This window comes from Myotis yumanensis, unplaced genomic scaffold, assembly GCF_028538775.1.
Source record: "Myotis yumanensis isolate MYYU_CA2020_CCGP unplaced genomic scaffold, mMyoYum1.0.hap1 SCAF_13, whole genome shotgun sequence".
In the NCBI taxonomy this organism is placed as follows: Eukaryota; Metazoa; Chordata; class Mammalia; order Chiroptera; family Vespertilionidae; genus Myotis; species Myotis yumanensis.
In genome coordinates this window covers 22227447-22250754 of record NW_027223764.1, presented here as the reverse complement: position 1 = coordinate 22250754, position 23308 = coordinate 22227447, and the positions used below count along the sequence as shown (strand labels likewise).

Genomic DNA, 23308 nt, shown 5'->3' with positions numbered 1-23308 from the left:
CTGAAAACAACAGAACTATCAGCTAGGTTGGTTATTACCTGCTCTGGTTCCAAAGTGGCCAACATCCTTCCTCCTGATCGAGCCATTTCTCCCTGTTGCTCAACAGTAGGGCCTGCAAGCACAATTGCAAATATCAGATCACGGTCAGCACAGTTCCCTGTCACTATCTCAGCACATGCATAGGTTCCTCACATGCACGGATCTTGCACTTGGTATCTTGCTATGCTTGTTGCACATACAGAGATCACTCTGACCAGTAAAATGGCAAAAGGACAGACCAGATTAACTCGGGCATAAACACAAGAAACTTGTCTGCACTTCTGGGGTAGACAATGTAACTCATGTCTCCACAGTTCAATTCCACTTCGGCTGACATTTCCTAACGAGTCTACATGTCTGACTGTAGATTGTGATGCAGGTCTATCTATGCGAACACATGAGAGCACAAGCTATATCTTAGGCATCTCTCATGTTTGCATCTGGCATCCAGCTGAGGCCTACCACAATGTTTGTTGATAAAATGATTTCTTATATTCTTTAACTTAGTGATTTTAGAGAGAATTAGGAGGCCTAAGTAGGAAGGTTAGATAAATTTTACAAAAGCAAAGCAAAATTGTTTTGCAAATAGTGTTCAAAACACCACATTTCCTAATATCGGCACGTAAATTTTGTGATCTCTGTTCCCAGAATGACAGCTCGGCCTTTGGTCCCATCTAAGTCAGGGTGTCACTAGCTGCCATCGACCACAGGACTCCATGAAGAATACTTACCTGCAGGCTTCACTTCGGAAAAGAAGGTGCCAACTTTCTTTCCCTCTACGATGTCTGTGATGACATGCCCAGACACTTTTGGGTGGGTTCCATTGGCAATAACCACCGAAGTGCCACCCTGCAAAGCCCAGAGGGCCGCTTTCACCTAAAGGAGAGGTTAGACCCAAAGATGAGACTCAGATCTTTGTAGGGTCTTGTCACCTGCACTTTAAATTTGCAAAAGATTTAAAATGCAATGTGATACGGAACAATTTAAGAATACAATTTAAGAAGCTCCGAAAACACACCCAGCCCATCACTCTTTCCAATCCAAGCGTAGCATGTGCTGCCTAAAAGTGAGCCAGTCTGCCCTTCGTGCTCAACGTGTCCTCTCTCCAAGACTCTACACTGGGACTCCCCATGTCCACATCTGACGTACTGAACCTCAACTCAGTGTCCCGTCAGGTGTTTGGCCAAGTCTGAAGCTGAGTACTTTTAGCTTTTGTAAATGGGGCTTTTGTCCTCATCTCTACCATTGCTACATATGAGGCTGTACCTTAAGGGCATAACTTCTTAGAAAAATTAATGGGAGAGAAGAACTTTTGCAAGATGTCAACAAAAAATATTTGAGCTGATAACATTAGAGGATTTATGAATTATGAAAACTATACAGACCTTGTCCTTAAGGAGTTTACAATATGAACACTCACTCTATATAATATTAATAAAAGAGAATGCATACACAAACGTGACTAAATACAGGTACACAATATGCATTAAGCCTATATTTAGATATGTGCATGCGTAATTGTGTATGTGCCTAGCATGTGCACCATTAGCCCATAAAGAATTACAAAAGTAAAAATGGTATTTTGGCTCTACAACTGTTACAGGCGGTAAAGGCACCAGATTTTTACCTTGGCTTCCATGCCACCCATTCCCACTCTGGACTTGGTGCCAAATGTCACAGACTGCTGATCTCCCGGATAAAATGTGTCAATGAGCTTTGCATCATCTGACCCTGGGGGGCTGTCAAAGAGGCCTAAAAAGTAGACAAGGGTTAATCATACTGTTTTAATGGAAGTCCAAGAGAGGCCTCCCGGGCACTGCCAACCACTCTGTACTTAACCCCTCCAGAAGGATTCTGTTCCATCAGCTCTACCCAGGAAGGAGAATGGGGGGTTCCAGAAGTCCACCCCACTGAGGAACAGCTCCAGGATGCACCTTGCATATTTTATAACCAGCTTAATAAGTGAATGTTTGCCAGCGTCAGATATGGGCCATGTCCTTGGCACAGGTTATCCTGCCTGGGGGGTGGGCTGGGTACTCAATAGGCTTTTCAGACCTCCAAGGAATGCAATGGGAGACTTTGAGGATTCTGTAGATTTGGCCTATTTTGACACAGCTATCATGTTCTTTATGGGTCAAAATGTAAATGGGTACAACTCAGCAAAGTGGAAGAGTGAATGGAGAGTCAACTGGAGCCACAAGGGGCCCCTCCCTGAGGAGGGAGAAAGGGAGTAATACATAAGCCAAGGTGGCCACACAGCCTGGATTTTCTGCAGTGGCTCCAATTTAAAACAATATGTCTTATGAATTACATTAAAAACTGAAAGTGATAAAAAGTAAGATGATGTACCACTCCACACCCACTAGGACGGCTATAATAAAAAAGGCAGATGACAAGAGGTAAGTGTTGTGGATGTGGAGAAACAAGAGCCCTGTCTATTGTGAGTGGGACTGTAAAAGGGCGCCTTTTGTACCATTCTGGAAATGGTTTGCATGGCTAAATGGTATATACATGGTTTGAAAAACAGTCTGGCACTTCTTCCAAAGAGTTACACCTTATGATCCAACAATTCTGCTCCTCAGTAAAATAAAAAACACATCCACACTAACACTTGTACATGAAGGTTCAAAGCAGCATTAGTGTATGGTTCCATTTATATAAAATGTCCAGAATAGGCAAATCAATAGAGACCATGTAGACTGAGGGCTGCATGGGGCTGGAGAGTCAATGGGGAAGTGAACAGTGACTGCTGATGGGGATGGGATTCTTGTGGTGGGGATAAAAATGTTCTAAAATTGTGGTGAGGGTTGAAAAACTGTATGAAGACACTAAAAATCACTGGAATGTAAACTTTAAATAGGTGAATGGTATGGTCTGTGAATTAATTCTCCATAAAGCTGTTATAAAAAACAAAATGAGGTGCTGGAAAATGACAATCTTTCAGCATTTAAACTGCACTTCCCAGATTCCCCACCTTCTTCTGAGCCATAAAAAACCCTTCGTCAGACCACATGGCTCAGAAAATTATGTCCCATAGAAAAAAAGATCAGAAGGATTCAAAGAAAGAGGGAAACTCATGCTCACACATGTCGTATTTACAACAAAGGCTGGATAAAAGGAAAAGGCGTTACTTTGTACCTTCCACATCTGAAAGAACAATCAAGAGGTCAGTTTTCATTTCCACAGCCAGCCGGGCAGCCAAGCTGTCATTATCTTTGACACTAATAACCTGGAATGCAGGTGAAAAGTCGTGAGTGAACGACACAGTTCAAAAGGAAGTTCACAGAAGCACTCAGCCAGGCTCTGCAAGCCCCTCTGTCTGCAAAACACCATTCTCTGGCCACCCCCCTTCCCAAACATGCACCTTTCTATCCATTGACATACACAAGCCATGCTCACGGCAGCATCTTCAATCACGATCACACCTAACCCGTTGAAGGAAACCCTCTGACTCCAGGAGAGCTTGGGCCCCACTGGTCAGGACACCACTCGCTCCCAGTTTCCACCTCGTTAGGGTCAGACTTGCGGTGTTAGTACATGCAGCACCTCGTGGCGTTAGTGTCTCTGGCATGCTCGACCCTTTGGAGCATTTTACCCACATTTACCCCCTGGAGATCACTATTGGGCTCAGCTGGGGGGACAACAGCGTCATTCGTGTTGACAATGGGGACGATGTTCATTCGGAGGAGCTCATGAAGTGTCCCATTGAGGTTCCGGCGCTTCTGTTCATCGTGGAAATCCAAATTGGTCACCAAAATCTAAAAGGTTTAAATAGATCAAAAACACGGGGGAGAAAAATGATGAAATTCCTAGGTATCGCTTACAAAAATCTAAAACTGGAGAAGTTAAACATTAGGATTCTGCGATCCTACACAGATTGGAATGGAACACACATCTTTGGATGCCTACCCAATTATTCTAGATATGAGGGAAAAGTTAGAATGACTTGGAAGATTTAATGATGTTCAGGACTTCTTGTAAAAGTACTTCAATTCTCAGAGCACTACCAAATCTCATCCATTTACAAAATTAAGAAAAATTAACGTATCTACTTTGGAGGGCTTTGGGGGAAAGTAATGAATGTCATTAACTTCTAAAATACCTTTGTATCCTAGCATCTGATTCAGGCACAGAAACATTTGGCGAGCGAATGAATGAATGGTTTTCCCTGCTGGGAAGTGTCTGAGATAAAAGGAAATAGGGCTGTGTCATCACTGTTCTCGCTCTGCGGCCGACCACTACTGGAGTTTATGAAGACTGTGTGAGAGCATGTGGGCTAATCTGAGAGGTGTACGGAGGTGACCCTCTAGTCACACACTGAAAGAAGGGCTACATGTCACTTCGCTCAGGGGAGGGGATGGGCAGAGTGGAGAGCTGGTGGTCAGCTCTGCTTCCCGGCCTGAATCCAAGTTTTTGGCAGGGTTTAGCAGGGTAGAGAGGTAAAGGGGGATGATGTCAAGAAACTAAATGGCAACAAACCCTGAAGCTCATGAAAAAATGTTTCACCAAAAACCCTCTGACGGTTAAGGAAGGGGGCTCTTGTGGTGAAAGGCAGGCTGAAGCAGGAAGGTTGGAGGCAGGTGGTCAAGGAGGAAGGGACTGAAACAGTGGGAAAGGCTGAGCCCTGAACTGGGATTGGGCAATGGTAACTAAGGTAACAGCAGCCTGAATAACATACAAAATGTGAGTGAAGAAGACAAAATGGTAATGTCTAAGGGAAGTAATTCACTCACTCATTCCATGAAATATTTATTGAGTACCTCTGGAATGCCAGGCCCTGTGCCAGCTGCTGGGATGGAGAATAAAAATGGTGAGGGTTTGGGTAAGATGGAATAGGGCCTGTTTTTGTAAGGATAGATCATGAACTCCTCTTCAGAAAAGCTTAGTCCTATAGAAAACAGGACTGAGTCAAAAGCAAACAATGGATTCTAGTCCTGGTGGTGAAAGGTCAAACAATAAAAGTAAACACATGTATGGAGGAGAGGTGAGCAGAAGGTATAAAGGTCCAGTGAAAATACCTATTGCTCAAACAATTGAACAAGCAAGAGATAGGAGACAAGAGCCCAGGGGAGAAAAGTATGTGCCTGGAGGACAACCTGTTACCATGCAAATCAGTGTCACGTCTATGAAGGAAAAATAAGCTGCTTTACTTGTTTTAAGTCTTTAACCTGATAACTTACTGGAGATTTCCACAGCCCCTGAAAATGGTCTTCAAAACGAGATTAGTAAAGAAAACAAGGAACCACAGGATAAGGTACAAAGGGCAAAGACTGGTAGATAAGACAGTGGGGAAGGCAAAGAGAGGGGCCCAGGGCGGATGCTTGCTGTAAAGTGGAAGGGGCACAGCTCTTTCTTCCACATCGTTAATGGAAATGATGGTTACTGTGCACTGACTTTTAATGTAACTTTCATTAAAAAAAAAAAAAAAGAAAGCCTGACCAGTGTGGCTCAGTGGTGGTTGACCCATGCACCAAGAGGTTGCTGGTTTGATTCCTGGTCAGGGCAAATGTCCAGTTGCGGGCATGATCCCCAGTAGGGGGCATACAGGAGGCAGCTGATGGAAGTTTCTCTCTCACTGATGCTTCTATCTCCCTCTCCCTCTCCCTTCTTCTCTAACAGCAATAAAAACATATTAAAAAACTAACAACTGCCTGGCCAGCGTGGCTCAGTGGTTGAGTGTCAACCTATGAACCAGGAGGTTCCAGTTCAATTCTCAGTCAGGACACATGCCTGGGTTGCGGTCTCGATCCCCAGTAGGGGGCATGCAGGGAGAAGCTGATCAATGTTTCTCTCGTCATTGATGTTTCTCTCTCTCTCTTCCTCTCTGCAATCAATAAAAATATATTTAAAAAACCACAAAACACCAACAACCAAAACACTTAAAAAAAAAAATCAAACCTGGAAAAAAGCAAAACAAAACAAAAACATAGTTCCTGGCCCTAACTGGTTTGGCTCAGTGGATGGAGCGTCAGCCTGCGGACTGAAGGGTCCCAGGTTCAGTTCCAGTCAAGGGCATGTACCTTGGTTGCAGGCACATCCCCAGTAGGAGGTGTGCAGGAGGCAGCTGATCGATGTTTCTCTCTCATTGATATTTCTAACTCTCTATTCCTCTCCCTCTCTGTGAAAAATCAATAAAATATATTTAAAAACAAAACAAAAAAACATAGTTCCTGGACGTAAGTTTCCTCATTTGGCTCCAGGCATTTTAAAAAAATTAAAGACTTAAACTGTCATTAGATTGTAGCAGAGAAGAACTGATAATAAATGGTGACAGAAATTGAGATTTTCACTGTATTTATGCTAACAGAAAAAAAAAATACAAAAGCTAAGATGACAGAGAGTAGGGTCTCCAGCCACAGGAAACAGGTGGACAAGTCCACACCTTCTGTTTCAGCTCACTTTTTCAAAGACACGCTAGTATAATTCCAGAACATCACAGAATAACAACTGTGAAAATGAGGGGGACACAAAGCAATGGGAAGTGAAAGATGCACATATATCATCACTTGTGTAAAATACCCCGTGTAAGTGATCAGGGGCAGCAAGGGCGTCTGAAAAGAATAACCTTGGGAGTTAGGTTATCTTCAGTTGTTTTGTGATATTTAGATTTTTCTATTCAGTGTGTAGTTGTTTAGTTGATGAAAAATACAATTTTTTAAAATTCTGGAAATTTAGGTAAAAAAGAAATAAGTTAGGAAGAAGGTTCTAGAACATTCAGAGGTAATCACTAAAAATTTCTAAATTCCATGGGGACTGGAACCATGGCTGACTTAACAGATTCCTTGGTACATCATAGGTACCCCCAAAATATTTGCTGAATGAATAAAAACCTAACAAATCACCAACATTCCTTTTGCCTTCAATGCTTACTTAGCAGGTATCTAAGGCAACCACTACCAGGTGAAGCAAGCCAATGAAATAAAGATATCTATCTTCAGAAGAATTAGCAGCTGCAGCCCTGAGAGGTACTAGTACAACAACCAGAGCTAACAATTATTAAACACTGCATTAAATGCTTTTCATGTAGTATTCTCTCATTAAGCCCATCCAAAAACCCTCGGGCATAGGCACTGATATTATCCTCATTTTTCAGAGGAAGAGACAAGGCACAAAAAGGTTAGACTGAAAGACTTTCTCCAGATCTCCCAGCTAGCAAGTGCTGAAGCCCAGACTGTCTCCTGGTGGTCTGGCTCCACAGCCCTGGTCATGATCTTCTTGTTCCAAGGGAATCACCCTCACGGGTCCCATGCCCCCTTGGAAAGGCCAGCCTCTCACCTGGGCAGCACAGATGCTGTACTGGGTAAACATGGCTTCATACAAGGCCATCAGTCCACTCTGTCCCGCAGCTGCACAGGCTCGGGCTTCTAAGACAGGAATTGCCTGGAACATACCAACAGACAAGGTGTAGTTGAGAGAGAGGGAAGGAGGACTGAGGGCCCATTCCAAGGGGTGGGAAGCAGCACTCACCATCTCCTTCAGCTGGTTCTGCCCCGAGTGCAGGGCCTGCCGCACGCTCTGAGACAGAAGGATCTCATGGCGCAAGCGTTGCTTGCCGAAAGCTACGGCTCCACTAGTTACCAGCATCATCTCTCGGCCTTGATTCTGTAGCACTGACACCTGACAGTGAGGAAGAAAAGGGCACCACGAGTCACTTGTAACATCTCTTTCCTCTCTTTACAAGAAATGCAGGTAGGATGGACAACTGAGTGGATCCCAAATGCTGGTTTATGGACCAGCGCTGGGCTGGCCCTGGGAAGAATCACCCAAGTCGTTTGGTAAAAATATAGATCCCTACATGCTAACTGAAATCTCGCAAGCAGGTGGCAGACAGAAATCAGAAGTTTTTAATAAGGGGTTCTGGTGTGTAGCCAGGCTTGGCATCTCCGGGGCTTGATGGTGTCTGTTGAAGTTTGGTGTCTGCAGAAGGCCTAGTTGTTACAGGCAAAAAAAGCCAGAAGAAAAGTTTGGAGCTGAAATTGCAACATAAACTTAGCGGATGAATTCAAATCCTAAGGGGGTATGTCTGATACAGTCACCTTTGGCTGGACCAGAGACAGATGTGCACCCTGTTCGGCTCTGTCTGCCCAGGACCCAGTCACTTTTTTCCCTACCTTGGACAGATCCACATGAAAGAACCAAAGAGTCAAGATGCAAATACAGTCAATATTCCTAACCCGTCCATTATTCCTGATGCTTGAACCCTTTAACCTGGTTCAGGAACTCACAAAGTTATTTTAAAAAATAATGTTTTACCACAGAAAGTCTCATACTTAACCAAAGTGGTAAGAACAGTATTATCATCCCTCGTCAACAACTATCTCTCATGGCCAATATCTCACTTTCCAATACTCCTTGTATAGCTCCACCATTATTTCAATACAAATCCCAAGGCCCCAGACATACGATTTCATCTGTAAATATTCTAGCAGTAATTGCTAAAAGACAGGGAACATACAGGGTGTCCCTAAATATGTATACACACTTTGAATAATTATATATTCCAATGGGTTAAATCTGAAAAGAAAGAAACATCAATTGAGACCTAACTGGTTTGGCTCAGTGGATAGAGCATCAGCCTGCGGACTGAAGGGTCCCAGGTTCGATTCTGGTCAAGGGCATGTACCTTGGTTGTGGGCACATCCCCAGTAGGAGGCGTGCAGGAGGCAGCTGATCAATGTTTCTAACTCTCTATCCCTCTCCCTTCCTCTCTGTAAAAAAACAATAAAATATATTTAAAAAAAGAAAGAAAGAAACATCAATTGAGTTACCAGCTGTTAGTGTATACATTTTTTGGGGACATGAGATATATATATATATATATATAATCTCCATAAAACCACCATCATCTAAAACATTTACTAGTAAATAATTCATTAATATCAAGTCAGTGTTCACAATTCTTCATTTTTTTCAGCTTGCTCAAACTGAGATGTAAATTAAGCTCATATACTGCAATGAACTGAAATGTCTCTTACATCTCTTTTAATCCACAGGTGCATCCTCCAGAATTCCCTCCCCCCTTGCTACTTTTTGTTAAAGAATTGAGGTTGCTTGTCCTCTCAGGGTTTCCCAGCCTAAATTTTCCTAAAGCTTGTGTCCCTGTGGTGTAAGTTTGTTTTTAAATATGTTTTTTGTTTATTTCAGAGAGGGAGAAAGAGATAGAAACATCAATGATGAAAGAGAATTATTGATTGGCTGACTCCTGCATGCCCCCTACTGGGGATTGAGCCTGCAACCTGGATGTGCTCTGATGGGGAATCGAACTGTGACATCCTGGTTCATAGGTGAATACTCAACCACTGACCCACATTGGCCAGGGCCTGTGGTGTAAGTTTAATGCTGTATTTTATATTCCTATAAACTGCTACTAGGTATGGAGGCTTGATTTGTTTTGTCAAGAATTTCTAGGTCATGGTGTCCATCAAGGGGATACATAATTCCTGGTTATCTTTCTTTTTGTGATTTAGCTACTACTTATGATCGGCACTAAGATCTCTCTTCATTATTAGGGCTTCAAATGGCTGACATTCAAATTTTTTCATTTTTTCTTCATTCAGAGGCTAAACACGTCCATAAGGGAGGTTTTCCTTCATGAAGTGTTTGGTCACCTTGAGGTGCAGTTTATGAAAGGCAGGACAGATGTGTGTCTCTTTTCCTTTATTTACCAGTTTCTAAAGTAGTGAGTAGGTCCTCTAGTATCCTCCAAAGATGACCAATGAGTCATTTTAAAGTATCATTATGAATTCATGGATTAAACATACTTCATGTGTTTAAATTTGTTGCAGTGATTATCTCTGCATCTTTGGCCAGTGGAAGCCAAGTTGGCTCCTGCGTCCAGCGAACGTGATCAGGTGCTTAGGATAAGACATATTAGCACTGCCCTGATCCAGAAAGCCCTTCCGTTAGGTCCCTGCATGTTTCTAGAAGGGGAGCTGGTGACCTAAGAAATCATTACCAAGTTCTCCCCACTGTTTTCAACAACTTTCTCTTTTGCTCAAAATCTCCAAACTGCTTGAGATTGGACCCCAATTCCTCTACCTTGCCAAAGCTCTGCCTGACGGAATGCTCCACTTCCCATTCTTCCTGAAGAGATCACTGCCACTGCTCACAAGCTCCCCGCTCCCTGTCCCCGATGTGGGATCCACCTGCAGAGCCTCTTCTTCCGCACAACTCCGGGGGGCGCCACTCACACGGTGCACAACTCCGGGGGGCGCCACTCACACGGTGCACAACTCCGGGGGGCGCCACTCACACGGTGCACAACTCCGGGGGCCACCACTCACACTGTGCACAACTCTGGGGGGCGCCACTCACACTGTGCACAACTCCGGGGGCACCACCACATGGTGCACTCAGCAGCATGGAACAGTTCCCCTCTGTTGGTGCAAATCCAGCCAGTTGTAAAGGCCCAGGCTGAGTCCCAGCTCTCCTAGGAAGCCCCAAGAATAACCACACTGTCATTTGACTTTCCCATCTCTGGACCCATCAGTGACTGTCATTTGGGCCTACTCATTTGAATACTTACTGTCTTCAACAATCACCTAATTGTTTCGGGAGTCCCAGTCCTGGCTCCCCAAGCCCCTCAAAATGTAGCCCTTACACAAATACTTGTTAAGCTGAATTGATTTTATGGACTCAATCTGGGAGGCAGATTTGATCGTTGCTCAGTAGAGAAAATATAAGAAGATGCCATTAAATTTCAGGTTAGCAGTTTCCTAATACCAGCTCCTCAGTAAAGTTATTAAAAACTGAAAACATGGTTATATAGGATCGAGGTGTGTTACAGCCAGAATGGAAAAGCTCTTGCTTCAGCTCCAGGATGCCTGGTGTCTGCTTTTGACTTTGGTCAGGCACTGACAAACTAGGGCCTACAGGTCAAATCTGTCCTGCACCAGTTTTTATAAACAAATCTTTACTGGAACCAGCCATGCTCATTCATTTACATATCGTCTAAGGTGGCTTTCGTGCTACAACAGCAGAACTGAGAAGACACAGACATGGCCTACAAAGCATAAAACATTTACTATCTGCCCTTTACAGAAAAAGTTTGCTGATCCTTGCTCTTGGCAAAGATAAGGGTAGTGGGATTTGTGACACGTTTAAAGTCCAAAATTCCTACTGTCAACCCCCAAGGTCAGTTTCTTTACTGATAATCTGTGGTCAGCCTGGCTTGATTGCATGACCAGTGGAGCATTAAATCCCCACCGGAAACTTCTGCTTTGAGCCCTTTTAAAGCCAATATTGCTTACACAGATATCCTGTGATTCAATCTGGAGTCTAAATGTTGTCCCTGTATCCATGTAAGGTCCCTGGGGGGCATGAAAAAAGGGATTGTCTCTCAGACCCCCACTGTTTACTTGCACTCTCTCTCTCGCTGCCTGTATTGCCTTAAATGAAAGCCTTACATTGGTATTCTCTGTGGAGTCTGGTGAGTCCTTTTTAAATATCTGGCCTTGGAAAACCTTTGCAATGATAGCTCCCATTTATTTCAAGATTATTGGCCTAACTGAAAAAGAAAAAGCCCAGCAAAACCGGAAAAAGTTCAATATTTACACACATCCATCCCCCTGAGTTCTCAACCCTAACTATATATTAGAGTCACCTGGGAAACTTCCCTCCCCGGTCCCGATTGTGCACCAGTGGGGTCCCTCAGCCTGGCCTGTGCCCTCTCACACTCCGGGATCCCTTGGGGCATGTTGGAGAGCCAGTTTTGGCCCAATCCCCGCAGGCCAGGCCAAGGGACCCCACTGGTGCACAAATCCGCGCACCAGGCCTTTAGTATTAAATGACTGAGTGTGCAGCCCAGGCACCTCCAGGTCCTCAGAGAATTTTAATGTGCAGCAGGACTGAGAATCACTGACATGTATGCTCCTTGTCACTAAGAAGCCTGAGAGATGAACTGCAGAATCAGCTCTACTCCTTAACATCCCCTTTGCTTACCCTAGGATGCTGTCTCCCACTGGCACCTTCAGTGGGAAAGGGAGTTTTTAGATTGGGTTAAATCTATTCCACTCAAATCAAGATTATTTGTACAAGCTGATAAACCTGAACTGACAGCTTAAAAACCCCATTTTATTTTGGGTCAGTAGAATCTTCCATCTTGGCAATTACCTGCTCAACAATAGATGCCAGGCGTCCCAGTGCCAGGCCACATTCATCCCCTCGGGTCACCACGGCGCTTCCGAGTTTCACCACGATTCTCTTGGCATGCTTCAGCTCACTGCGGTGGGCAAAAGACTTGCCATGTGCGCGACTGAGGGGTACAGTGATAAATGGGATGTTGCTCCAAGAACGGACATTTCTGATGGTTGAAGGCTGGACAGGATCTGTAGCCCCCAAAGTTGAATGAAAAAAAGAAGAAAAAAAAAAGGAAAAGAAAAACACAATATACTGTCTCATTAAGAAGATATATGCACGGCATTAACCAGTTCAGCCATCAAAAAATAGTTTTATCAGTCTTAAACAAGTAAAACCAGTATATCAGAAGTCATATCTAGCGTGCACCCACTACACAGGTCACAGGTACACTCAAACACTACTGGTGAAGAGTTCAAACAAAACGATCTCTCCTGAAGATGTGTTGGCAAAATACATCAAAAACCTTAAAAACGTTCACAAATCTTTGCTCTGGCTGGTGTGGCTCAGTTGGTTGGGTATCGTCCTGCGAACTGAAAGGTTGCAGGTTTGACTCCTGGTCAGGGCACCTGCCCAGGTGGCAGGCTCAATCCTAAGTAGGGGGTATGCGAGAGGCAGCTGATTGATGTTTCACTCTCACATTGATGTTTCTCTCTCTCTCTTTCCCCACACTCTTCTTCTCTAAAAAAAATAAAATAAAATGTTTGCATTTTTTCATCCAGCAATTCCACATTCAGAAATTTATTCTAAGAAACTACTCAGAGAGGTGTTATTTATAATAGGAAAAATCAGCAGGTAAGTGTCCAAAATAAGGGCAGATGGATTAATGAGCATTTTTAGGATTTTTAGTAACACAAGAAAATGCTCATGGTATGTTTCCTAGACATCTCTAAATGCACAGAAAAAAAGACGCAGAAAATAAATCAAAACATTAATATTTTATCTCATGGATTATGAGTGATTTAATTTTCTTCTTTATTCCTATGTTTTCCAAATTTATGCAGTAAAAATGCATTGCTTTCAAAATAAAAATACAGTATATGTGCTTTAAAAGCCACACCACTATAAAAAGAGAGTGAGTCTGATTAGCAAAGGCATTAAGAACAACGTAATTAGTAGGAATAATAAAAAATTATAACTAATCTAGCTACAAAGTCTCTCTCTGACAAGGCAGCATGAATCCAGGAAGAGTAATGTCGGAGTCAGGCATTTTGTTTCTATCCCTTGGGACATTTGCCCCTAAGCAACCCTTACTGATTCCTTATACAGAAAACTGTGTAAGATTTCTAAGGAGGCAAAACAAAACAACAAGCTACTTACCAACTACCCGTTTGCCCTCTCTCACAAATTGGGAGGTTTCCTGTTCTAGCAGGGTGCACTGCCACCTGTCAAAAGACTGCAGTTCCCAGACTTTCTTGCTCACCTCGACATGGCATGTGACTAAGTTCTGGGTAACACGATACGTATGAAAATGTTATGTGGGACTTCAAGGAATTTCCTTAAAAAGAAAAGAGCTTCCTGCGTGAGATCTGAACCAACGCTGCCTGGTTTCAGACTGCCAACAGCCACATCTACTTGGGCCAATTCATGGCTATTATTTGTTCCCAGATAAGTCAAGGTGCAACGCTCAGAGCCCTCCAATTACTCTCTACACACAGAACCATTCTGCCTCTTAGCGTCTCCTCTCCTTCTTACCCAATGTTATGTTGCCCACTGATGCCTTTTTGACTGGAATTACATTAAAGGTGAATAAAAAAATGTGAAAAAAAAAAAAAAGGAAAAGGAACAGTGCTTCCTTCTTCCCTTTGTCCATCCTGCTGCTTGGAACGTGGGTATGGAAGCTGTAGCTCAAACATCCACTGCGGACCGTAAGAAACGACGGCAGAACTGCGAAGCAAAAGGAGCGTGGAAGCCTGATGATTTCACGTACTCCCTGGGAGCCCTGGACTGCCTCCCTTCTTTTAGGACCCCAGGCTTCTCTCAAGGGAAAGAGAGAGAAATAGATTTCTATCCTGGTTGAGCCATTGCTGTTTTGGGTTTTCTGTTACCCGCCCCTGACCTAACTGTACCGAACACAGAGGAGAATGAGGGCACAGGCAGAGGGCAGGTGAGGCCTGCACAGGGAAGAGAAGCTGGCTGTGGACGCTAGTTGTTGACAGGTGGTCTCACTCACCACGAATGGACTTTCGCTTGGTGGGATTCCAGATTGGAAGAAGCAAGACAATATGGGCTTCAGGCCACACAGGCTCTCAGCAGACTAAACTTTAGGCATCCCCTCACCACACCAAGAGCTCTCTCTGTGTCATTACAGGCATTAATGAGTTACTAAAAGTAATCAATTTAAGTCACCTTTTGGATCATTCTATAATTATACCATTATAGCATAACTTCTTCCACTTGAGTCAAACATTATTACCTCCATTTATATTTACAGATTTCCTCAGAATTTCCCTAGACCCACTGCCTCTCTCTCCTGACCATGCACCACTAACTCTAACTGTAATCCAGCTTCTAGCCTCTTCTCTGGGCTGTAACAATGGTGGGGACAGCAGGCAGATCTTGTGGACCAGAAGATCGTTGTGTTCTCCTCCCTCTCTGCCTCCTTCACACATAAACCTTCCCTCTCTTAATCACTTTTTAAAGTGACTATGTTTCAAGCCTGCTGGAGATACCAGAAAGGTAACATGGTCTCCTTTCAGAACGGGCTTGCAGTCCAGTTGCTGGCAGAAAGCTGCTCAGTAAGTCCATCATCGGGGACACCCCTGGTGCTTGGCACCCTTGCTAACAGGTGGGTTGTCTCCTCCTGCTGGGAGATCCCAGAGACCAAAGGACTGTTTGCTGTTGGGGCTAAGTTCCCTGGAGAGCTCCCTTTCTTCATTAGGTTCATCAATATAGGTAGCCTGGCTCAGTCTTCAAGGATATTACCTATCCTAAGCAATATATACACCTAAGTCTAAGCTTAACAGTTGACCTGACAGAGAGAGAGGTGGTAGAGGGAGAGACTTACTCCCCTGGGATTTGGACCTGGGATCATCAGTGGCTGCAGAGCTCCAAGTTACTAGTACACCCAGGTATCATGAACCCTTTGACAGCTCTCAGACCAGGCCTGCTGGCTATCTTTCTCTCCTGTCACCACAGGGCGTGTCCTGTCCTGGAAGTGTGCTGACATGGGTGAAGCAGCCTGAGAGGGCACCTCAGAGACACAAGTAGCAGCATACATGTCAGTTCAGGTGATCAGATGACAGAAACCAATCAGAATCAGTCAGGCCAGGTTAGCATGAATGAGACACCTGATGCACCCCCAGCAGAGGGTGGCTCGGCTCGGTGCCAGGCAGTCAAGGGTCGCTCTGGCTGCTGGCAACTGGGTCACAGCAGATCAGGGCTGACAAGGTTCAAGAGGCCACACAAGGCTTCAAGCACATAAAAGTTCAGTCACATCCAGTGGGCTAGATCACCAAGGATAGTTCTATGGAACCCAGGGCTTTTGGGTTTCCTGTTTAACAATACTCTCACCTCCCAGGTTGACCCTACCTTTCTTGGTGGCATTCTTTTATGTTCTGCAGTGTATTATACTCTTTAGGGTCCATACTGAAGACTGGGAAGGCCTTGATTACTTTGGAAAAATCTAAGGCTTCTGGATGGGTAATCTCTTCCCATCTTCTAAGGAACCTTTAGGCTTTAAGTCCCAGAGAATAGCCACCGCTTCCAAGTAAGTCTGAGGGGCTACTGAGGTGTACGTGCTGGGGGTTGCGGGTGGGGGAGTAAGGTTGTCCGTATTCCTCAAAAGTGCCATGGATCATACTCCAAGGGAGGATAAGCCCTTGACCTTTTCAGCATCAGAGCCCTTATGCTCTGCAATCAATGAGGCTGTGTCCCAGGCCTGAATAAGAAGGAACTCTGACATCATTTCTTTCTCCCTCCCTGGCTTCCCTCTGTGTTTGTATGTATATGCTTTCTCACTTTGCCCTTCTAATTTCTTTAGTTCTCTTCTGCTTATCATGGTCAGTGAACACAGGGCTCCAGGCCCCCAGAAAAATCTGGATACAAAAATAGAAAAATAAATCTAGGGACAAGATCAGAAAGTGCCTCCTTCTGTGAATGAGGCTACTGAGAATAAACAATATCACCAATAAAAATACTGAAGTGAATACTTAATATATACCAAGAGCTGTGTTAACTATTCATACACCTTTATAGGGAGAGGATATATAAAAGGTCAAGTGTAGACTCTGGAGCCAGACTGCCTGGATTGGGATCTCAACCTTCCCCTTACTTGCTGTAACCTTTACCTATGGCATAAAGTTGTGAGGGAAGGAAAGAGTTAATTCACTAAGGAACTGGCACAAAATAAAAACTCAAGTATTAGCTGTTATTATAAAAAAGTGTTAGCTATCGTTGTCGTTGTCATCATCATCATCATTGTCATCTTACTGAATTCTCATAATTTAATACTCATGGCTTAGGTATTATGAGTTAGTTAAGGGAACCGAGGCCCAGAGAAGTTGAGTAACTCACCAACATTACCAGATTGCAAAAATGGCCTCAATACTTGAAGCTTCTCTCACCAACAGGTGGAAGCTACTTTCCCACCCCTTGAATCTGAGCTGGCCCTATGACTTGCTCTGTCCCCAACCATGATGTGAAGAAGCCATGGATAGCCTGCTGGAGGATGAGAGACCATATGGAAGAGAGATGATCTATCATCCCAGCAGAGCCCTCACCCTCACCCCCACCCCCACCCTCAACAATCAGCCCTGAGCCAATGTGAAAACTAACACAGACTCAGAACCACTGTGCAGCTGAGCCCAGACCAACATGCCAACCCATAAAATTAGTGACCCACAGCTGCTGTCAGTAAGTTATTTACAAAGCAAGTAGCAGAATTAGTTTTCAAACCCAGGGAGCCTATGTCCAGACCCTGACCTCTTCTTCACATTCCTGGGAAACAGAGATTTTTCCAGATAATAAGCTTGATTAGTTGATAAGCACGTCCTCTGCAGTAAGGTTTGGAGCCAGACTGTTGATAAGATTTAGGTGTTATCAAGGGGATAGCCAATTCAAAATATCATAAACGGCCTTTGAACAAATGGTGCTGCAACAACTACACATCCATAGGCCAAAAAATGAACCTTGCAACAACTAACCCCCACACCTTACATAAAAATTAACTCAAAGTGATCATGGACTTAAATGTAAAACTATAAAACTTCCAGGAAAAAAGCAAAGAAAATCTAGGGCTATTCAAAGAGCTCTTAGACGTGACCCCAAAAGTACAATCTATAAAAGTAAAAACTCACAAATTGGACCTATCAAAAAAAATTTTTTTAAATCCCAAACACAAAAAAGCATAAATAAACAAAAAAACTTTCCTGTTAAGAGAATGAAATAACAAACTACAAACTAGGAGCAAATATTTCCCAACCACATATCTGACCAAGGACTAGTATCAGTAAAAAACTAAACAATTCAATTAAAAATGAGCAAATGACATTTCACTGAAGAGAATATACAAATGGCAAGTAAGCACATGAAAAAATGTTCAACATCATTAGCCATTTAGGGAAAAGCAAATTAAAACCGCAATGAGATATCACTACACACCTATCAGAATCGATAAAATAAAACATCATCAAAGTTTGGTGCAGATGAAGAGAAAGTGGATCACTCATACATTGCTGGTGTGAATATAAAAAGGTATAGCCACTCTACAAAAACAGTTTGGCAGTTTCTCATAAAACTAACTACCATATGACCCAGCAGTTGAACGCTTGGGCATTTATCTCAGACAAATGAAAACTACGTTCACACAAAATCCTGTACTTAAATGTTCATAGTGGCCTTATTCATAATAGTCAAACAATGGAAACAACCAGCTGCTCTTCAATGGGTGAATGAAATACGATTCAATAATAAAAAGGAACCAGTTTACACACACAAATTGAATGAGTCTCTAGAGAATTTTGCTGAGTTAAAAAAAAAAAAAGCCACCACCACTGGTCACATACTGTATGATTTCATTTGTATAACATTTTGAAATGACAAAACTGTAAAAACGGAGAACACAGTAGGATTTGCCAGGGGTTAGAGATAGGGAGGAGGGGGATGGCTTGAAAGGAGAAACCTGAAGGATCCTGTATCTTGACTCTATCAATGGCAATATCCTGGCTGAGATATTGGGAGAAATGGGTAAAGGACATAAGGAATGTCTCAGTATTAATTCTTATAACTGCAAATGAATCTATAATTATCTTAAAATTAAAAATACTTAATTACAAAAAAAGTAATGAACAAAAATAGCCTGTAAAAAATCTAGGGAGAATGAATATAGGTAACACTTTATTTAAACAAATTTTTAAAAATATGTTTTTATTGATTTTAGAGAGAGAAAAGGAGAGGGGAAGAGAGAAACATCGATGAGAGAGAAACATCAATGAGAGAGAAACATCAATTGGCTGCCCCTTTCTGGGGATCAAGCCTGCAACCAGGGCATGTGCCTTGATCGGGAATGGAACCAGTGACCTCTTGGTGCATGGGATGATGCTCAACCAATTGAACCAGGACTACATTTTCATTTTCATTTTGAATTATTTATTTATTTGACATACAAAATGTTGTACACAATTAATGTAAACAACTGGATAACTTTGGAGGTAAGTATATATTCAAGAAACTATCACCATATTCTATTCCATAAAACTATCTATTATGTCCCAAAGTTTCCCTTTCTTGATACAAACACTTAGAACACTTCACCAGTAGGCTGCTTCCCTGCTTACTGTCTTTGTCCAATTCCACCATTTCATATTTTTTCCCTCCTTTAAAAACTTGTTTGAAACACAGGCCGACCAAACTCCCCACATATTTCTAAGTCTCCTATGGTACATACGAGATCTGGAGAGAGCTGTGGATTGAGCCCAGGGCAGGAGACGCTTGTTGAAGGGCTGGAAGCCAGAGCGGCAGACTTGACTCAACATGTTGCGATGTGGTCACTGATCAAAGTGCCTGCAGAATGCATTTTTAAAAAATTGAATAATGAAAAACACTAGACAATTAATTTCCTTTTCCTCTTCTTCCCCACACTCAGAATAAAAACTTGACCCTCCTGCTTCAAACTCCTCTGAATTAAGGAAACTCCTACCTTCTCTGTAGAGTGTATAAAAGAGAGAAAAACACAAATGGTTACATCCCAAACTCCAACTCAACCTTTCCCGTCCTAGACTGCCTTAGTTTTTGTGTAAGTAAATGGCAATTAAAGATTATGAATATTTTGAGTGACAAAAAAGTCTTTAAGGTATAGTGTTTATCTTCACTACAATTCCTATACCACTGGGGAGTCTCCAACAGATTAAAAACAGATCCAACAGCCCGGGCTGGGTAGCTCAGCTGGTTAGAGCATTGTCCTGATACGCCAAGGCAGGGGGTTCAATCTCTGGTAATGACACAAATAAAAAGCAACCAATGAATGCATCAATGAGTGGAACAACAAATGTTTCTCTCTCTCCAAAATCAATCAATAAAATAAAATTAAAAAAACCAACCAGATCCAATATCCAAGAGCCACCTCCACCTTCTGCTATTACCCTCAACAGACCTCTGAAAACCACATACGTGACATGTCAGCTTGATTCCTGCTGACACCAGAAGAGGGAGGAAAGGCCAGAGGATGCTGCCACGTTTCTGCCTGCCATCCACAGGAAACTAAAGCACATTCTTACCTCCATGGGAGGGAGTGGTAATGTCCGCAAGTGGCTGGCATTTTAAATGACTGTGGGCACATCTCAAAGAGGATGAGAACCTAGCTAGAAACCTCAAGTTAAGAACATGGTGGTTGTGGGCATTTTCCCACCCAAGATCCTACTTGAGGCTTTAGCCAAAGAATAATTTGTTTCACAAAACGGTAGGGAGCTCCTTCCTATACATAGACAAAGAATAAACCATTTATTATTGTAGCTGGTTCATTGCTGCTTTTACAAGATAAGAAAAATACTGCCCTTCTTCGCTAGCTGGGTCTTCTTTCAACTTTTGCTCTATGGATTGGTGGACATATTCCTATCCTCTTAAATGTGCCTCAAAGACTAGCATTTAGGCCCAGGGTGAAGAGAAATAAGGAGTGGGGTGTACTGTTCTTCAATTTATACTGCACAAAGGCACATAAAGGGGAGAAAAGAGATTGACAGGGTACATCTGTTGTCAAAGATATGGCATCTAATAGGCACAGAAAGTGCTAAGTGCTGTCTTTATTGCCTTCTGTGTTTGTGACAATCTGGAAGAGAAGATCCCAAAAGAAGATTATTTGCATAATAATGAAGCATGATATGAGCCTATGGTCTGTTTGCTTCTTGTGTAAATTCCTTCAGTAATTGTTGCTAAACAATTATTTCCATATGAATTCTCAAAATACTCATAGATGAGCCAAAAGGTAAAATAATCAAGTAGTGACATTAAAATTCCAGTTCCATCTCCTTCATGAACCTTCTCCAGCAACTTTAGCATTCAAAGTTGGGTATCATCCTACAGGTTACCTTTTAATTGGTTCCTGTGTTACTGTTGCGTTTCCCAGCAAGATTATAAACTGACAGTATGGTAAATAGGATGGGAACGTGGGCTGTGAAGTCTGAGAGATTTGGGTTCAAGCTCTGTACTTGCTGGCTGTGTGCCTTTTAGAGGATTACTTGATCCTTCTATGCCTCGGTTTCTTCTGAAAATCAGGGACAGTAACAGTAAGGACCTCATACAATTATTGTGAGAATTAAATGAGACAATGCATGGAATGCCTGGGTACAACAGATGGCCAATAAATATCAGCTTTCCTCCTCCTGTCTTTTAGGCACTAATGGTATCTTACAACCATTTCTTTATTTCTTTCAGGACCTATCACAGGCACAAGTCATTCTATAAATACTCTCTGATGGATACAGTCACAATTACACTTATTGACTGTTTAGCCCTCTCTTATCTAGGAGTAACTGAAAGCTCTGCATGTTTAAGGTCACTAAGTTATTAGGATGAAGGCTGACCTGGAAACCACCCTCCTGGCCTCTCCCCTGCACCACACAGCCTCTGACTGACCCCTTCCTCACTGCAATGGATGGTTCACCTGCCGGTTTATTATGCGCTTAACAAGCAGATGGTTGATTCCTGGGAGCAAAGGGTATGTGTGTCTGCGTGTGTCTAGACTCAACGTCATCAGCTGAGAAGCGTTTCCATGTTTTGACCCAGGACATTTCTCAAGTACCTTTTCATCGGTTCTAAACAGAAAGCCCTCATCTTATTGACTTGGACGGAGAACTGAACTTTAGTCCTAGCAGACTTCACCCCGAAATACAGGCTCGGTATATGGTTCACTTAAGACAAATGTCACCGCCTTAGAGAGCGGGGATAACGGGGGGTCGGGGGAGGGGAGTGGGAAGGTCTGGGTGCTCCCTGACAGCCCAGGACCAATCACAGACCACATGCCATCCTGCATGCATCCTGCCAAAGGCGGTGGTGGGCCGATGGAGGGGGGCCTGGCTTTCAGGGAGGACCGCGAAGGCCGGGCGGGCCACGGGGACCTGCACCCACAGGCCCCTGAGGTCAGCGTGTGGCCAGTTACAACCCAGCGTAACCCGACGCCGAGGCAGGTGCCCTGGACCGGAAGGGGCCCGCCGAGCCTTCAAGCATCTGCCTGGACCAGTTCCTCCATGTGGGGGGCCAGGAGGGCCGGGTACCCTAGGTCCCCGCAGACCCCAGAGCCTCCGCGCCCCGCCATATGGACCGCGCCGGGGCCGCGTGCACCCCTGGGCGGCCCGGCCCGGCCCGGCCCGCCGCCAACCCTCAGCGCGAGCCCACGCCCACTCGTGGGCCCGGGCCACCGGGCTCCTGCTAGGGCGGCGCGCCCGCAGCCCCCACGCCGCCCGCGGCCGAGCACGCACACCTTCCCCGCCCCGGCGCATCAGCCCCGCAGCGGCGCAGGCGCCCCGCCATCCCTGCGGTCCCCGCCGCCCGCCGCCCGCCGCGTACCTGCCTCGCCGCCGCGCGCCCGGCCCCGCCGCCCCGCCCGCAGTCCACGCGGGGCCGATGCTGGCGCCGGCAGACTCTCCTTTTTCTTCCGTCCACGTCCCGCAAGATGACGTGACGTCAGCGGCGTAGGCGTAGGGCCAGGCCGCGCGGCCTCCGCTGTCGGCGTGGGGCGCGGGGCCGGCCCGGGGCTGCGCTGCGCCCGCGGCGTAGGCGCCTTCTGAGAATCGGCCGCGCTCCACGTGGCGGGCCCCGCCCACCGAGCCCGGGGCGGCCGGCGGGGGGCGGGGCTGGCGGTCTCGGCCGAACGTCCCGGTCCCGGGAGGAGGGCCGCCAGGGGGCCTTCCCGGGAGGCGGGAAGATGCCGTGGTACCCCAGCTGCTGGGTAACTCTTTCCGGGTGTTTCCGGCGCGCGGGGCCCACACCTCGAACGTCGGCGGAATCTGTGCACACATGCAGAGCCCACAGCCCCGGCAAACTTTTGCTGTTGAAATGGGAGAAATTTGGGCACCGAGATACAATGACTTGCCCCCTAATCGTCTGGGGGTTTTCCCGAGGGTCCCAGCCCAACTCTTGTTCGGCAAGGGCCGTGGTCGGCAAACTGCGGCTCGCGAGCCACATGCGGCTCTTTGGCCCCTTGATTGTGGTTCTTCCTAAGCCTTAGGAGTACCCTAATTAAGTTAATAACAATGTACCTACCTATATAGTTTAAGTTTAAAAAATTTGGCTCTTAAAAGAAATTTCAATCGTTGTACTGTTGATATTTGGCTCTGTTGACGAATGAGTTTGCCGACCACTGGGCAAGGGCATTGGTGAGGATATTGCCCTTAAATAGTTGTATTTCATCCTAGGCAACTGGAGCTATTTCAAAGGCGAATGAGGATCCACCCTTAAAATGAGAGCTCAGACTCTGGGCCTCTCTACTTCCTGTGCATGGCTCAGAGGGCGCATTCCCGCAGGGCGCGGACAGGGCGCTGGGCCCAGCGGAGGGGAGGGGGGAGGCAGCACTTGCGTGGAGCTCGGTCACAGGGAAGCCCTCTTGCCCCTCTGTAGTTGTCCCTGAGGACATTGCTGAGCCTGCTTGTTCATTCCCGCATTCATGGCGCATTGGCTCCTTTCCGTGTTAGGCGTTTCCTGG

At 44.8% G+C, this 23308-nt stretch overlaps 1 protein-coding gene across 3 annotated transcripts in view; it reads right to left on the bottom strand.

Annotated features, from left to right (window-relative positions):
- The window catches only part of ALDH18A1 (aldehyde dehydrogenase 18 family member A1), a 62350-nt gene extending 40061 nt beyond the window's left edge, over nt 1–22289 (bottom strand). For 2 of the 3 annotated variants that reach the window (XM_070432620.1, XM_070432618.1), the window contains exons 1-10: nt 22174–22289; nt 19061–19176; nt 12151–12365; nt 7507–7656; nt 7315–7419; nt 3639–3797; nt 3178–3268; nt 1667–1791; nt 771–915; nt 39–112 (exon numbers count right to left, since the gene is read on the bottom strand). In XM_070432620.1, the coding sequence (XP_070288721.1) occupies nt 39–112; nt 771–915; nt 1667–1791; nt 3178–3268; nt 3639–3797; nt 7315–7419; nt 7507–7656; nt 12151–12365; nt 19061–19148 (1152 nt within the window). In that variant the 5' untranslated portion in view covers nt 19149–19176; nt 22174–22289. The remainder of the gene's footprint in view (nt 1–38; nt 113–770; nt 916–1666; nt 1792–3177; nt 3269–3638; nt 3798–7314; nt 7420–7506; nt 7657–12150; nt 12366–19060; nt 19177–22173) is intronic. The other variant, XM_070432619.1, reaches the window with a different exon arrangement.
- Between the last annotated feature and the right edge of the window lie 1019 nt (nt 22290–23308).